The sequence below is a fragment of the Pavona decussata genome, unplaced genomic scaffold, assembly GCF_977016875.1.
Source record: "Pavona decussata unplaced genomic scaffold, jaPavDecu1.1 SCAFFOLD_72, whole genome shotgun sequence".
Lineage (NCBI taxonomy): Eukaryota > Metazoa > Cnidaria > Anthozoa > Scleractinia > Agariciidae > Pavona > Pavona decussata.
This window is the reverse complement of record NW_028145491.1, coordinates 538,840-554,593: the sequence shown is the minus strand read 5'-3', so window position 1 is coordinate 554,593 and position 15,754 is coordinate 538,840. Positions and strand designations below refer to the sequence as shown.

Sequence of the window (15,754 nt, the reverse complement as noted above, 5' to 3'; positions counted from 1 at the left end):
TATTAAACAAAATTAACTCCTGCTTTTGGTCGTAGGTATGAAGAATTTTTAATTTGTTGAAGAAATCAAGTATCTTCTTATAAAAGATCGGGAGGTCGTTCAAGTAGTTTGTATCATACTTGCACCTTAGTAGAAAGTTAAATCCTCCCTTCCTTTTGAAATAATGTTTTGGAATGATACACCAATTACTACTGTCTGAAGTCCGTATCAATCTTGGGATCCAAGCGAGTTTCAGAGCTTTCAACATTATCTCAAAATCGTTCATACGTATTCCGCCATTGTCAAAATCTTGGTAGAGGCCTGATCTTTTAATTTCATCTTTTTTGTTTTTCCAGAAGAACTTAAAAGATTTGGTTTTGACAATGTCCGCAATTCCTTGGGGGACATCCAGATTAGAGGCCGAGTAGATCAGTTGCGATATACCCAATGTTTTAATTAACATTGCCCTTCCAAATATCGTCCACTCCTGTGAACTCCACATATCCAGCTTAGTTTGCATCCTTTGGATCTTTTTGTCGAAAAAAAGTTTGTTATTCTCCTTAATATTGTATGAAAAATATATCCCAAGTATCCTAACCGGGCTATGGAGGTGTATTTCTATTGTTTTTCCATCTTCCCAACCAAAGCGCCTTCGTTTTCTTTATATTAAGGAATAAATAAATACGATATTTTAACAGGGAGCCCACGTCACAAAATGTGGTTTTCAGTGAGGCCCTGCATAAATCTTACGTAAGAATACAAAAAAAATTACAAATATAGCTATCTAAAAATAAAAATAAAAAGTAAAAAGGATAAGATCGATAAAAGAGTCTACATGTTTCTAATAAGTCGTCTAAAAACTATTAAATTGGAAATGTTCCTAATGCCGTCTGGGAGAGCGTTCCAGTCATCTACCGCAGGACAAATAAAGCGATGCTGACCCCATGAGCACTTTGATTGTGGTTTACAGATGTTACTACTAAAACGAGTGTTATAATCATGAATGTCTTTAAAATGATAAAATTAAAATTCCAATCAATCAGACCATTCAAGGACTTATAAACTAAAAAAAGGGCGATGAGATCTTCGCCTTTTTTCCAATGTATCCCAACCAAGTAGATCAAGGGCTTCTGTTGCTGATAAATGCTTTGGCATATTTAAAATTAATTTAGCTGCTTTATTCTGGAGTAATTGGATCTTGCTCATCAGTATAGACTAGCAATTTTTCCGAAATCCCCAACAAATATCGTCAAATGCTGTGAACTCCACATATCCAGCTTAGTTTGCATCCTTTGGATCTTTTTGTCTAAGTTAAGTTCATTATTCTCCTTAATATTGTATGAAAAATATATCCCAAGTATCCTAACCGGGCTATGGAGGTTTATTTCTACACAGGCTAACCAAGCGCACTATTAGTAATCACGGACATGACTCTTGCTGATAAGCGGTGTTGTGTTACAAGTATTTCGAAATATTCGATCTATAAGGGTTTGTATGGGAACTCAACGGTTTTGCTTCGAAAATTCATAAAAGTGTATATTTTGCAAATAAAATCAACTTACCCTTTTCCCTTGTGTATTACTTGGCGTTTGCTGGCTCCTCAGGTCGATCTGGTGCGATTTCAGCGAGTTATCGTCATTTTAGTTTTCACTGCCGATACTGTCCACTATAAAAGAAGGGAAGGCTGGAGACCTCTGAGCGAACCCTCGCCACGCGAAAGCCAATAAATTCTAAACAATTCAGCTTCAGCTCCCAGAATTGCCACCAGTGAGGCCGCAGGTTAAAGGTCTACCCGTGAGATTCGTGCTAGCGTCCAAATTCCCTTTCACGGGCTCTAAAAGGGCTCCGTTTTGGAGCGATTCTGCCTATCTTCACTTCGCCATTATGCGCGCTCCCAACGGCTGTCCTACGAAATTCGAACACTCAAGCTTAGCAACCGCGTCACAGAGACAAAATGGCATTCACCCGAGGGGAGGGTCGTTACTTCTGCCCTCGTGCAAATTGACACCGTCGGGGAGCCGGTGCGTGTAATTCGAACGGAGACCACACGCGTGACCTGTCACTTGAAAGTTAACTTGAAACCGCAAAAGGTTTTATTCCTCTGTCACGGATTTACGCAACTCGTTAACGGTTTCAACGGTTCAGACACTGTTCAAATTATCTCTCGCAGATAATCAATTCCTCTAGTCGTTTTGTTTTATCAAGATATTTTATACAACAGTTCTTTTAAGAGCTATAGTTATTTTGGCCTTACAAATTGCGGGATTTTCGAGTTATTTCAAAATCCTATCCGATAACGATGTTGTCAAAGTCGGCTAGCCGCAACGAGGATTACCCTCCAAAGAAAAAACGGAAATCTCTTGGCTATTCAACAGACTGGAAAATATGGTAAGTCTATTTATTCAAGGAAAAATTTAAATTGAGAAATTCAAATCATTTCAGACAATGTTGGTCATGACGGTAACCGTGATACTCCTTTTCCTAGGATTATGACTTATTATGAATATCATGAAGGTTCCTTTACCGTTTGTCAAGACATCACCGACCACGCTGACAGTCACAAGGAAAATGTAAATTGTCCACCATTAGGTCATTCTTCTTTGGGTCTGATTGTTCAAGATGCCTGGGATGGCAATGTCAGAAAAGCGAGGAGAGGGCCACGTAATTATCAACAAACTGTATACTTAAATATGCAGAAAAAGCCATCATCCCGCATTAGTCCTTTAGTTGAAATCACCAACACTCTAATGGATGAACTATGCGACCTAGTTATTCCCCAGGAATGGAAGATGGTGCAAAACAACCAACATTGCATATGTTTTGTGCGTATGGAAAAGTGGGAGTTTAATAAGGTTAGAGCGTCAACAGAGATTGTTGTCACAAGGCCAGAAAATTCTCCCAATGCCATTATCACAATTAGAGCGCATGGATGCGAAAGGGACATAAGTGATGTTGCTGGTATTCAATCTCTGCCAATAAAAGAACGAGTGGGCATTGTTATAAATTATCTCGAGAAGTCGTCCTTTTGCTCTGGAATTTCACTCCTCGTTGGAGAGTCCCTCCAGGTTTTTGTCCCACACGTCAACGGAACCTTCAGAGATTTGGAACAAGGAACCACAGCCGAAGAAGAATCAAAGGCTTACTCTTTAAAGTGTAAAGTGTTCTCCCCTCCAGATTCAAAGTGCCCGGAGTGTCGTCACTTGTTAAAGCTACACCAAAGTAAAGTTAAACGCAGGCAAAAACGAGAAGGCATCCATACCAAATGCAATAAACGGTATCTGAGTAAGGAGGAGGTTGTTCTTCAGCTCCACCATGAGCGAAAACGACGGCTCAATGCTGAAAAGAGGGAGAAGTATTGGAAGGACAAGTTCAATGATGAGTCCATTGAGATTGAAAGTGGGGATAATGATGACCTTACTAGCATGTTCCAAGGACTTTCCAAGGAAAACGTTCCCGAAGAAATGGCTTGCCTCTGGGATCAACAACAACGTATCATAAATACAGCAAGCAAGCAAGTTGAAGCCACACCACGTTCATAAACCTGGCAGGCGACACCACTCGAGCAAATTAAAGCCACTTTCCTGCCACGCTGCTTGCAATCGTCTCTGATGCAGTTAACCACCCATGATTTGCCGGTTCCCGCTTGACCTGTAATCAATATATTATGTCCATTCCTGGCAAACTGAAAAATTTCCTCCTGTTCTTCGGTCAAATTCGCGTTCATCGGAAAGCGACAACCTTTGAAACATTCACTGATAAATCCGATAAAAGATAAACGTAGATTGATTTACTCCTTTCCTGTCGTAAAGAATTTCTTTGATACGCAAATCGATTTCTTGCTTCCGACGGTGCGAAGACCGCGTGCCAGGTAAACTTTTCCTCCACGTGCACTAAGTGACAACACAATTAGCATTTCGGCTTACAAGGGACCCTGCTGGGAATTTCCCCCACAAGCCGGTAAACAAGCTGAATAAAAAATTTTCCTTCAAGCATTTTTATTAAAAAAAAAAGACTTTTCTTCTGATCTAAATGTAAAATTTCACAGCGATTTGTATCTTTCAATAAATTAAAAATTAAAAACCGAGAAGTCCATTTTTAAAATGTTTCAAGTGACAGATCACGAGTTGCGTAAATCCGTGACAGAGGAATAAAACCTTTTGCGGTTTCAAGTTAACTTTCAAGTGACAGGTCACGCGTGTGGTCTCCGTTCGAATTACACGCACCGGCTCCCCGACGGTGTCAATTTGCACGAGGGCAGAAGTAACGACCCTCCCCTCGGGTGAATGCCATTTTGTCTCTGTGACGCGGTTGCTAAGCTTGAGTGTTCGAATTTCGTAGGACAGCCGTTGGGAGCGCGCATAATGGCGAAGTGAAGATAGTCAGAATCGCTCCAAAATGGAGCCCTTTTAGAGCCCGTGAAAGGGAATTTGGACGCTAGCACGAATCTCACGGGTAGACCTTTAACCTGCGGCCTCACTGGTGGCAATTCTGGGAGCTGAAGCTGAATTGTTTAGAATTTATTGGCTTTCGCGTGGCGAGGGTTCGCTCAGAGGTCTCCAGCCTTCCCTTCTTTTATAGTGGACAGTATCGGCAGTGAAAACTAAAATGACGATAACTCGCTGAAATCGCACCAGATCGACCTGAGGAGCCAGCAAACGCCAAGTAATACACAAGGGAAAAGGGTAAGTTGATTTTATTTGCAAAATATACACTTTTATGAATTTTCGAAGCAAAACCGTTGAGTTCCCATACAAACCCTTATAGATCGAATATTTCGAAATACTTGTAACACAACACCGCTTATCAGCAAGAGTCACGTCCGTGATTACTAATAGTGCGCTTGGTTAGCCTGTGATTTCTATTGTTTTTCCATCGTCCCAACCAAAACGCCTTTGTTTTCTTTACATTAAGAGATAGACCAGCATTTTTCCGAAATCCTTAACAGAGTATTATCGTCAGCGAATTAAGACAACCTGAAAAATAGGGGCATTCCACAACTATGCTGGAAAGTGAATTTGCAATTGCAAAGGAAGGGTGAAGCATCCTTGAGTAATAATAATTAATATTTGTATGGCACAAATTAGCATGTGTATATGATCAAATGCGCCTAACAAATTGTATATGTAAAAAATAAAAAATAAAAAGTAATTAATTAAAAATAGTTATTTACGATTCTTAAGGGTCACCACTAGCCAGCCAAAGTAACCTATCGACGTCGGCTAACTCGTCTGTTAGTCCAAGGCAATCGCTGGGAATGCCTGTTGCAACTTCCACGCCGAGGTCGCGTATGTCTCTACCTTTTTTTCGTATGGATTCCCCAATGCAGTCTTCAAATTCTGCGGATGTTGAGACTTCTAGTCCTCAACAATTTCAAGTTTCTACCCCAGCTGTTGAGGATGATCCCATCTATCTCTGTAGTGAAGGGGCTCTACGTTCTCTGTTTTCTTTCTTCTCTATTTCATTGTCGGCGGAATGCTGCTATTGTGGAAAACCACTCGAGCCTGATTCCATATCATTCAATAGGCAGAGTCATGCAGTGTCTGTAAGGATTTCATGTGTCTGTGGTGACTCCTTCAAGTGGCTTTCATCCATTCAAGTCTCTGTCAAGCAGCAAATATTGGTTCAGAGGGTGAAAAACCCTTTGACACAGGTTAGCCACATTTAGTTGGTTGTAGTTATAGAATAGTAGTTATATAGTTGTCCTTCTCTTGAGTAAACAGCATTTTTTCATGTGTAATTGTATTTCCCTGGTTTCCAAAATAAAGATTTTTACAGTCAATTGAACACATATTTGAACTAATCAATCCTTAGTCTAATAATTTTCATTAGCAAATTCACTTTCCAGCATAGTTGTGGAATGCCCCTATTTTTTATTTATAGAAATGACATTATATAACTTATGTGCTGTTTTCACACAAGTTCTCGTTTAATTATAATTTTTATATATATAACAGTATTGAAAAAGCTCCATTACATGGCTGTAGTAAAGGGAGTCTGTACTGAATCGATGGTTGCTGCCCAAGATGAAGTAAAGAATAACCCTGGTTACATTGTCAATGGAGAGGTAGCAATATTTTGTCGTACTTTTTATTAAAAAAGATAATTTATTGAGTGATTGTTGTGTTACATTTATTACTTCCGAGTTTTCAGTTTGATGCTTATGTTGTTTCTTTGATCTTACACATGATTTGCCACTAGAAATTTTTAAGGTTAGCATTAAAAAAAATTGAATTGAATTATCCAGGCATATTGAGAGAAATTTACACACAGGTTTATTTGGAGTATTGGTCCTGATTAGATATCTGCAATTTTTTTCCCTTTCAGTGTGTCATAACAGATGCACGACATGATTCAAGCAGATCAGCAGCCCACACAACTGTGTCAGCTATCTCCTTTTGGTAAGTGACATACTCTGACAACGGGCCTCTCCCTATTAGTGAGTTACTGTTTCTACAGAGAATTGTTGAAGTTGTAGTCAAGATTCTGGATACCTTATGCTAAGAAAATCATTTGCTTTAGTACAACTTCTAAGATTCCATGCAACCATGTCTCAGAGAGTTTATGGCCCATTGTACATATCTCTACTTGTGTCGACATTGTGGTTTCTTATTCTTGTATTGATCAATTTTCCTATAGGACCAAGAAGGTGGTAGGATTTTTGAACTGGAGTAGGGCCAGTGAAGATTCTGCAGTTAGCCGTGAGGTTCCCATGACAAAAGAACTGTTAACATTCCTTTCAGAGATGCAAGGTATTATGATTTTTATTGTTTATCTGCCACAAAATGTAAGATAATGATTGGTTAAATGCATGGTGCAATGTCAGGCTTTGAAAAGTTCATATCTTTTTCTTATAGGTTTCCGAATTACCAAAGTAGCTCATGACTTTGTCTTGCAGCTAAAGGCATGGATCCTGTCTAAAGGAATGATCAACTCATTTGATTCATGGCATGGTAATGATTTCTTTGTTTCAAATCTTATCATTTGCACTCACCTGTTTTCCAAGAAAACCGTTGTCTGTGGTGCTCCTCATCCAAATGTGTTGCATTGACAGGTGCAAAATCGGTAACTAAGGCGATTAAGAAAGTTGCTTCTGGACCACAGAGAGATGAAGGCAATAAGTGTTTTTTTTTTAATTGTCTGACAAAGGTGAGGTAAATAATAAAGTTTCTAATTCATTCTAAATTAAAGGCTTAAATTTTAGCAGCATTTTAAATTGTTGGGGAACAACTTGATGTTGAATTTAATTCCTAACGGAAATTATGTTATCATGTTATCAGTAAAATCTACAAGGACTCATGTGTACTATTGCATGAAGAACAGCCCACTCACTGAGGACGACTTCTGTGACGACTTGCTAAATGTTGACCATTATCGGGTACAACTCATGGATAAATTTATATACAGTGGTTTTGCTAATGGTCATCATTAAGTTTTTGATATTTTGTGACTTCTAACATAGCAATTCCAAAAAAAAAAAAAAGGAAGAGCACGAGGGTCTCCTTGTTTCATCACAAAACAAATGACATCATCCTTGAACCACAACACATTTCAGGCTATCCCTCTCAGACATAAAAAAAGGTACAGGAAAAAAACAAATCATTTTTAGTAATTATCTACACCTTTCTTTCTTTATCCTCAGGGAAACCATGGCAAATGCCATGCTGAGTCAAGGTGCAGGCAAGATGGGTATGTCATGAGCAAGAAAAAGGTGACTAAACCTGAAGCTGAAGCTGAAGCCCCACTGGGGGCTCAAAGGACTAAGGAGGAAACCTGAAGCTGTGGCTGGCTACAAAAAAGCAATAACTGGAACAAGTATTTACCGACATGGTTCTGACTACATGTGGGTTACCACTCCTTGGTTGATTTCTCTCTTTTTTTCTACTGATTAATAATTAATATTTATATAATTATATAATAATTTATATAATAATTATTATCAATGTCATGGTTCACTTTCGGTAACAAAACTGTTGCAAGTGGGCATTTTATTTAAAATTAATGTTGTTTTATTTCTCCCTTCTCAGTGCAGGGAAACATATTGGATTGAGTCCTTTCACACAGCAATGCTGATCTATGTCTCTAAGAGGATTCATTATGGGGATGACACCTACAATATGCGAATCGAATTGGCTGGCTTGATTGGGTAACAAACTTTATATTTTTGTTGTTAAATTTTCTGTCAATAAATTCATCCTTACTCAGTACTGCAAGCATGTCATTTATTCAAAGTACCACACATGTATCCTTCATTCACTTCTTTACTTACTTAGGGTTTTTCTTTCAGAATGAAAATGTGAACCGAGCGTTGTCCTTGCAAATGTATCAGCATGCACGACATCCCAATCGGTTGGCAGAGACAAGAGTCCTGGTGGAGAAGACATTTAAGTTCAGAGCAACCATTTTGTCTCGTTTCTTCGGGCTAAATACTTATATTATACTTTCTAAATATGTATACTCAGCTATTAATTAACTATATAGGTAATAAGAAGATATTTTCAAAAAATTGCATTAAATTATTATAGTTGAGAGGAAGAATTATGTAAATATATGGTGTTTGTACAGTGTGGTGCTGGCTAACACTTTTGATCATCAACATGTAAAAAGTGCTATATAAATTTTAAATATTGGTTTTTTTTTATGGTTATGATAGTGTACCACATTTGGATGCCCAGTATAAGTTGGGTGCAAACAAAGCAAACTTTGAAGTACTAGAAGTTCTATATACAAACCAGTTAGGTGATTCATTCAAAAATATAACAATTGAATTTGTTGTTGTTATTTTTTAATATATAAGTACCCAGGCTTTTTTCAATGTCAATTTATAATCATTGTCTTGAAAACCACTATTTCAGGAAATCAGTAATAGTAATTTCCACAAACAACATGTAATAAGAAACGGAGAAATACCATACAATGGACAAATGTAATCAACATAAACAGAGTCGCAAGGGAGACCACTCACAGATCATATATGTACCTGTTTGATCTTACATGATTGTTCAACTGACACTGTGTTTGTGGGCTTGTACTGAGCTATGCAAAATGGCGTGGTTGCACTTCCCTGCGTGGGAAAGGGGGAGGGGGTGCTACAATATAAAAGTGACAGGTGATTGTAAAAAGTTTTGAAATGAACCCCTAAAAAGTAGAGAATTCTTTTTTGTGGGTGGGGGTCTGAACAATTTTGTAACCCTAAACGGTTCCAAATCAGTTGACTGACTTGTAGTTTTTTTCAGCTCAACACTTATCAGCACTGAGACACACGTACCATCCCACTGGTATGGCCAATACCCTACGCATGCACACAACCATATCACCCGGGTAGTGGCAGCCATGGACAGCAGGTTTACTCCCGCTTCTTGACCCGACGGCTATGCCATGCTGATGAGCCCCAACAAGGGCGAAACAGCTGTCCATGGCTGCCACTGCCCGGGTGATATGGTTGTGCGCATGCGTACGGTATTGGCCGTACCATGGGGATGGTGCGTGTGTCTCAGTGCTTATAAGTGTTGTTTTTCAGCTCAATGCTATAAAAGGTACCACCACACCTCTGATGGAAGTTGTTTTAGATTTTATTACCCTAAGGGGTACTGCACCACGAATTTTAACCCCTAGAAGGTGCAATGATAGGCCCCCTGCCACTTTCATATGGGAGACCCCCCCCCCCTTCCAGGTGCACTTGTGGGTTTTCAAGCATGCCTGCTGGAGTGTTATGTTTGGTAGGGTGTTGCAACAATACTTATTTCAGCGGTATATATCGTAGGCGCCTAGTGCCAGTCCCCTCGTGGACCATTTAAATATTTTCATTCGCGCCAAACTTTATTGTTAGCCGTTGGTTTCCATGTTAATTCAGTTTCGCTTGTCCTGTTGTTAGTTTATATATCCGCACTGTCAGGTACGTTCATGTTGTCCTTTGCCGTTTATCCTTTGTATTGCTGTTTTATTGCCTTTTGTTAGTATTATCTTGTAATTATCGTTTGCCTCAGTGTATTTATTTGTTTCTGTTCCAGAAACCACTGGTCATGATTTCGTATTAATTACAGTTAGAGGAACTGTCAAGGACGTTGAAATAAATTTACCGGTGCGTTCGTTACAGTTTCTGACAAGGATTACGCTACTGGATCGTTTATTCGTCTGTATTTTGGTCGAATTATGTCAATGGATCCTCCGTTGGACCAGCAAGCGAGCGATGAATTCGATCATGTTGAAAGGATTCGACAACTAAGTTCACGCCTCGACGTCGAAGGTGTCACTCGCGAAAAAATGCTTTCCCTCAAGAAGAGTCAAGCGGGTCACTTGGGATATCTGAACAGGTTGTACAAAGACGTCGAATTACTGATGCAAAATTCCGAAAATTATCGCGAAGTTCGTGTGATAAGGAAAGACGTTGAAGCCGCGTTCGGTAGATGTTTACAGGCATACGAAGAATATTATCAACTCGCGATCGAGCCCGAAACGAAATCAGTGGCGCTGGATGATGATTACAGCATAATGATTAACAGAAAGGAGTTTGATGAACGTGTGGAAGAATGGCTTCGGAAAGTTGAAACGCCACCGTCCACTCATGAACAGAATTTTAACACCTCTGCTTGTCACGTCTCACCTTCACAGGTTGAATCAGGGACCTCGAAGTCAAAGAGTTCAAAGTCGAGTTCGCGTGCAAGTGACAAATCGAAAAAGGCTAAAGCTGACTTACTTCGCCGAGAAGTGGAACTAAAGAGCCTCATGAAGCGCCAGGAAATGGAGCGAGGAAATGGAGCGGCAAATTCCTGAAATGAAAACTCAGGAAGATGAACTCAAACGTCGCCTCGCGTTATTAAAAGCAGAAGAAGAAATAGAGAAAGCCAAGGGGACTGATGGAGTTTACGCAGGCACCGAATACCCTAAGTCTGAGAGGAAACCAGTCTACAAAGAAGAAGTGGGTGGAAAACCCTTAGCCAGAGCACCTCTTCCCCGTGAGGACCCAAATCAAGTAAGGAGAAATTATTCGAGATCGGAGCTCAACCCAAGCGCGGAGCCGTGGCACCCGGGACCTCCCCGGACTATACCAGTGGTGCAGATGTCCTTGGATCGCAACAGCTGCAACAGGTTTTGGGGCAACAACACGAAGCCTTACAGATGATGGCTGATTCCCACCAACAAGCACTTGAAATGCCAAAAAGAGAGCTCCTAACCTTTGATGGCAATCCACTGAGCTACTGGCTGTTCGTTAATAACTTTGAAGTCAACAACGCAAAAAGGGCTCGAGATGCCGAATCAAGACTCACCTACCTCATCCAGCTCTGCACTGGAAAGGCCAAGGAAGCCATCAAGAATTGCGCTATATCTCCACCAGAACAAGGTTACGAGAAGGCTAAAGAGATTCTCTACCATAGGTTTGGCCGGAAACATGTCATTGCGCATGCGCACATCGCAAAGATAGTGGACGGTCCTCAGTTAAGAGCTACGGATGTCGTTAGTTTGTCTGATCTATCTGTTGAGATGCAGAACTGCGCACTTACCCTCGTCCAAATGGGCTACGAAGCGGATATAAACCGCTCCGACAAACTCGTGAAGATAATGAGACGCCTCCCTGTTCACTTGCAGTCTAAGTGGGCTGACACCGCTGGCCAGCTGACCTTGCAAGGTGTTGAGCCGACTTTCTCGCATTTGGCAAAGTTCGTGGAGGAAAGGGCTATGTTGGCCAACACAATGTATGGAGAATTTGTGGGTTCATCTCCAGAGAAAGAGCGGCGTATTAAGCAGCAATCAAAGGAGAAACCCGCTGACCACCGAAGCAAAGGGAAGAGCTTTGCAACGCAAATTGGAACCAGAGATGGATCTCATCCAAACGTTACTTCTCCCGTTCCCAGTTCTCCTCTGTGTTCTGGTCAACACTGGCTTGCGAACTGTAAACGTATGAAAGCGATGACCCCAGGTGAGAGGAAAAGTTTCGTCAGACAGGCTGGGCTATGTGATAATTGTTTTGGAAGTGGTCATTTAGCCATAAATTCTGGAGGCAAGATGAAATGCCAAGTGAATGGCTGTGGCTGGAAACACCACACCATGCTGCATCTTCAGAGGAAGAACAATGATGGTAACACCCCTTCTAACAAAGCAGCAGCCTCCCCTGATGCAAATAGTGCCAGTATCAATATCGTCAGCGGGGCCGGAGAGTCTGGTTGTTGCAGTGCCACAGAGTCTGGGAAGAATGTTTGCTTAAGGATTGTTCCAGTCGTTGTGAAGGGACAGGGCCAGAACGGCGAAATTGTGACAAACGCTTTCCTCGACCCAGGATCACACGTGTCGTTATGTGATGTTGGCCTGTTGGAGAAACTTGGCGTATCTGGACTTCCAAAGGAATTCACGCTAACAACCGTTAACGAGGCATCTGATTGTCAAAATGGTCTCGAGGTGTCTCTGGTGGCAAGGGGAATTAACCTGCATGAAGAAATCACGCTAAGTAGGGTCTGGGCTGTAGACCCTTTACGTCTGCCTCGAGGGGGTGCTCCCACGAAGGAAGATACTGATAAGTGGTCTCATCTCAAGGGAATAAATTTTCCCAGAATTCAGTCTGACGAAGTGTCGTTACTCATCGGCTGTGACATTCCTGAAGCTCACTGGGTGTGCGACCAGAGGCGCGGTAGGCGTGGTCAACCTTATGCTGTATCCACCCCTCTCGGATGGACTCTTATGGGACCTTTGAATTCATGCGCAAACAATTGTTTCAGTGTGAACTTTGTTCGCCATGATGATGCAATGCTTCACCAGCAAATGGAGAGAATTTTTAGAAATGACTTTAACGAGCCTATTGTAGCCTCAAAGACTGCGATGTCCGTAGAAGACCGTAGAGCCTTGGCGCTAACGGAAGCTTCCGTGAAGATCGTGAATGGTCACTATCAACTGGGGTTACCGTGGAGAAAGAAGTCTGTACGCCTTCCAAACAGTCGAGAATTTGCTATGAAGAGACTAAACAACCTAAAGAAACGCTTTCAGCGCGATCCACACCTGTTTGAGAAGTACAAGGAAACAAGTGACTGTTACGTCTCAAGTGGTTATGCAAGACAAGTACCCCATGAAGAACTAGAAGTTAATGAAGATACACCAGTCTGGTACCTGCCCCATCATCCGGTTTTCCATCCACAAAAGCCAGGAAAGGTTAGAGTTGTATTTGATTGCGCGGCCAAATTCAAGGGCTCATCGCTGAACAATCAGCTGTTTCAGGGACCAGACATGACGAATGGACTTGTGGGTGTCCTCATACGCTTCCGTCAAGAACCGGTTGCAGTGGTAGCCGATATAGAAGGCATGTTCCACCAAGTTCGTGTGGCCCCTGAAGACTGTCATGCGTTGAGATTCCTTTGCTGGCCCAATGGTCATTTGACAGAAGAGCCGGTCGATCACCAAATGCTTGTACACTTGTTCAGTGCCACATCATCACCTAGTTGTGCAAGTTTTAGTCTGAAGAGGACGCCTTTGGATGATCAAGGCGAGTTCGATTCCGAAACTATCGACACCGTCAGTCGGAACTTTTATGTGGATGACTGCTTAAAGTTCGTGGCTACCACAGAGGAAGCAGTACGACTGTCCAGCCAGTTGTGTGAATTGCTGTCTAGAGGAGGGTTCCGCCTGACCAAGTGGATTAGTAACGACAGGAACCTAATCGCTTCGGTACCAATAATGGAGAGAGCACCCTCAGTTGTCAACCTTGACTTGGATGATCTTCCTACAGAACGGACATTGGGTGTCCAGTGGGACATCGAGACAGACAGCTTCAGCTTCTGAATTTTGAACCAGGAAAGGGCCCCAACCCGCAGAAGAATATTGTCGGTCGTTAGCTTGATGTATGACCCCCTGGGGTTCGTGCCACCAGTTATCCTTCATGCAAAGAGCCTACTGCAGAGCTTCTGTAACCAGAAATACGGATGGGACGAAGAAATATCGGAAGAGGATTATGTGACTTGGCGAGGATGGCTACGAGAACTAAACAGTTTAAGAACATTCTCAGTACCTACAATCCTGGCCAAAAATAATGGGATGATTTGTAAAATTAATCACGAACTGTCTCCCCGCCCCCCCGCCCCCAAGCAATGTTGTTACGATGCTGAGTTTATCTACAGTCCAAATGATTCCAGTTGCGCTCAACATTGTTTGGGGGGGAGGGGGGCTTTCCAAAAATTGCAAAGACAGCTTAATAAAAATGTTAAAGACCGGCTTAAGGTATGGAAAATGAAAATGTTCACTGACAATGGTATTTTGTGTTCCTCTCCCGGGAATTTTTGGCCAGGATTGTCTGAAAAAGTGGTTTTGCAAAAAACTCATTATATCTTTAGAAAAGATAAATATTACATGCGTTTTATTGCTTGTACATGAAGTTAATGTTGTTTCAAGTCTCAAGGGTTACATATGGTCGCATTTTTTACTCGTCATGGAAAAGAGGACTTAGACCGTGCGTTCTTGTTGTAAGGAGTTACCGTGCGTATTTGCTAAGTGGAAACATTGGAATGTAAGTTACTGGCGGTCAACCACGTCATATGGTGCGTATTTTTGCTTTGGCCAGTAATCAAGTCAAGGAAGTTACTCTTTTTACCCGTTGGGTAAGCTTGGCGCAAATAGCTTTGGCGTGATCTCACCAAAATGCCACACTGTGTCCTTATGGCCTTAGCAGGGGATCTCCACAATCTCATCGTATGTACATTATGTAGACTGCATGGTAAGCAGACTTATCCTCATAAACCGATATTTTGAGGAAGAAATTACAGCAAGAACATTACTAGTGTTGCAAATTGTTGGTATAAAAATTTACGCGGGCGTTTTTAAGTACTTTGGATGATAGTACTACTGCAGTGATAGACAACATCGCACACCAGAATAGCAGAATAGTAGGGGGAATTGCTCTAGTTCCATTTTCGTGCTTTCCCTTCAGGACAATAGAACCAACTAGTAGCGTAAGAAACTCAAGCAACACCGTCACATTATTTCTTTAACGTGGTTGTAGCTTTTCACTCAAACGTAAGGGAAAATAACTGCACTTCATACAAAGACTGCTCCGTTCAAAGCCAGTTAAGCTGTAAGTCACGCACTGCGTGACATTCAACTTGCTATGTTTCAATACGTAACAGTTCTCGCGGTCATTTCTCGCTCATTCAAATCGTGTTGCAGGGAAGAAAATGGCTTGTTTCCAGGTAAACTTTTCTCCCAATGAAAGAAAGATTGTTTCCTCTTCTATTCTACCCCTTTTGATCACAGCACAAGTTCGTCTTAGTACTTTGGCAACATTTCTCACCCGTGTCGCAATAAAAAATCTAAGCTGATTTTGAATTATTTTTACGTAATGGGGTGAGAAATGTTCGAAAATAGATTTACTTTGTGAAATGCATTTAGGAAAGCATTTCAGCATGGCAATCAAATGATAAAGAAAGCCTTTACACGCTGAAAAAGGTAATAGAGTGCCAACAAACATCACAAAATGACTTTATAGTGGTGAGAAATGTAGCGGAGAAATGTTCGGGCAAATGTTTTGATGACGTATTGTATCTGTTTTGACTGGTCACGCAATACGCGCGATTTGGCAAAACAGCCACCGCTAGGAATTAAACGTTTCTGCTCTTTAAGTGATATTTGTCTCCAAAAGTGGGAAAAGCGCCATCTCGTATTCTTTTAAAATTTGTGTTGGTGTTGTCAATGGCACCTGCCTAACGCAAAACTAAGAGGGCGTCGGAGGTCGCAAAAAGGTTTTCGTCTTTATATCCAACATCTCGGCTCCTAACCTCTCTGGGAACAGGCAAGTGGACTGCAT

General features: G+C 41.4%; 1 protein-coding gene and 1 pseudogene across 2 annotated transcripts; both read left to right on the top strand.

Moving 5' to 3' along the window:
* The first annotated feature begins 5,588 nt into the window (after positions 1-5,588).
* Positions 5,589-7,112, top strand: LOC146476794 (uncharacterized; annotated as a pseudogene). The gene is made up of 5 exons (XR_014865455.1): positions 5,589-6,043; positions 6,304-6,377; positions 6,616-6,728; positions 6,834-6,929; positions 7,031-7,112. The product of XR_014865455.1 is annotated as an uncharacterized LOC146476794 (transcript).
* A 3,985-nt stretch (positions 7,113-11,097) lies between these two features.
* On the top strand, positions 11,098-13,740 carry LOC146476793 (uncharacterized). The gene has a single exon (XM_085113868.1). It carries the CDS (start codon positions 11,098-11,100, stop codon positions 13,738-13,740), a length of 2,643 nt encoding a protein of 880 aa, XP_084969994.1.
* The last annotated feature ends 2,014 nt before the right edge of the window (positions 13,741-15,754 follow it).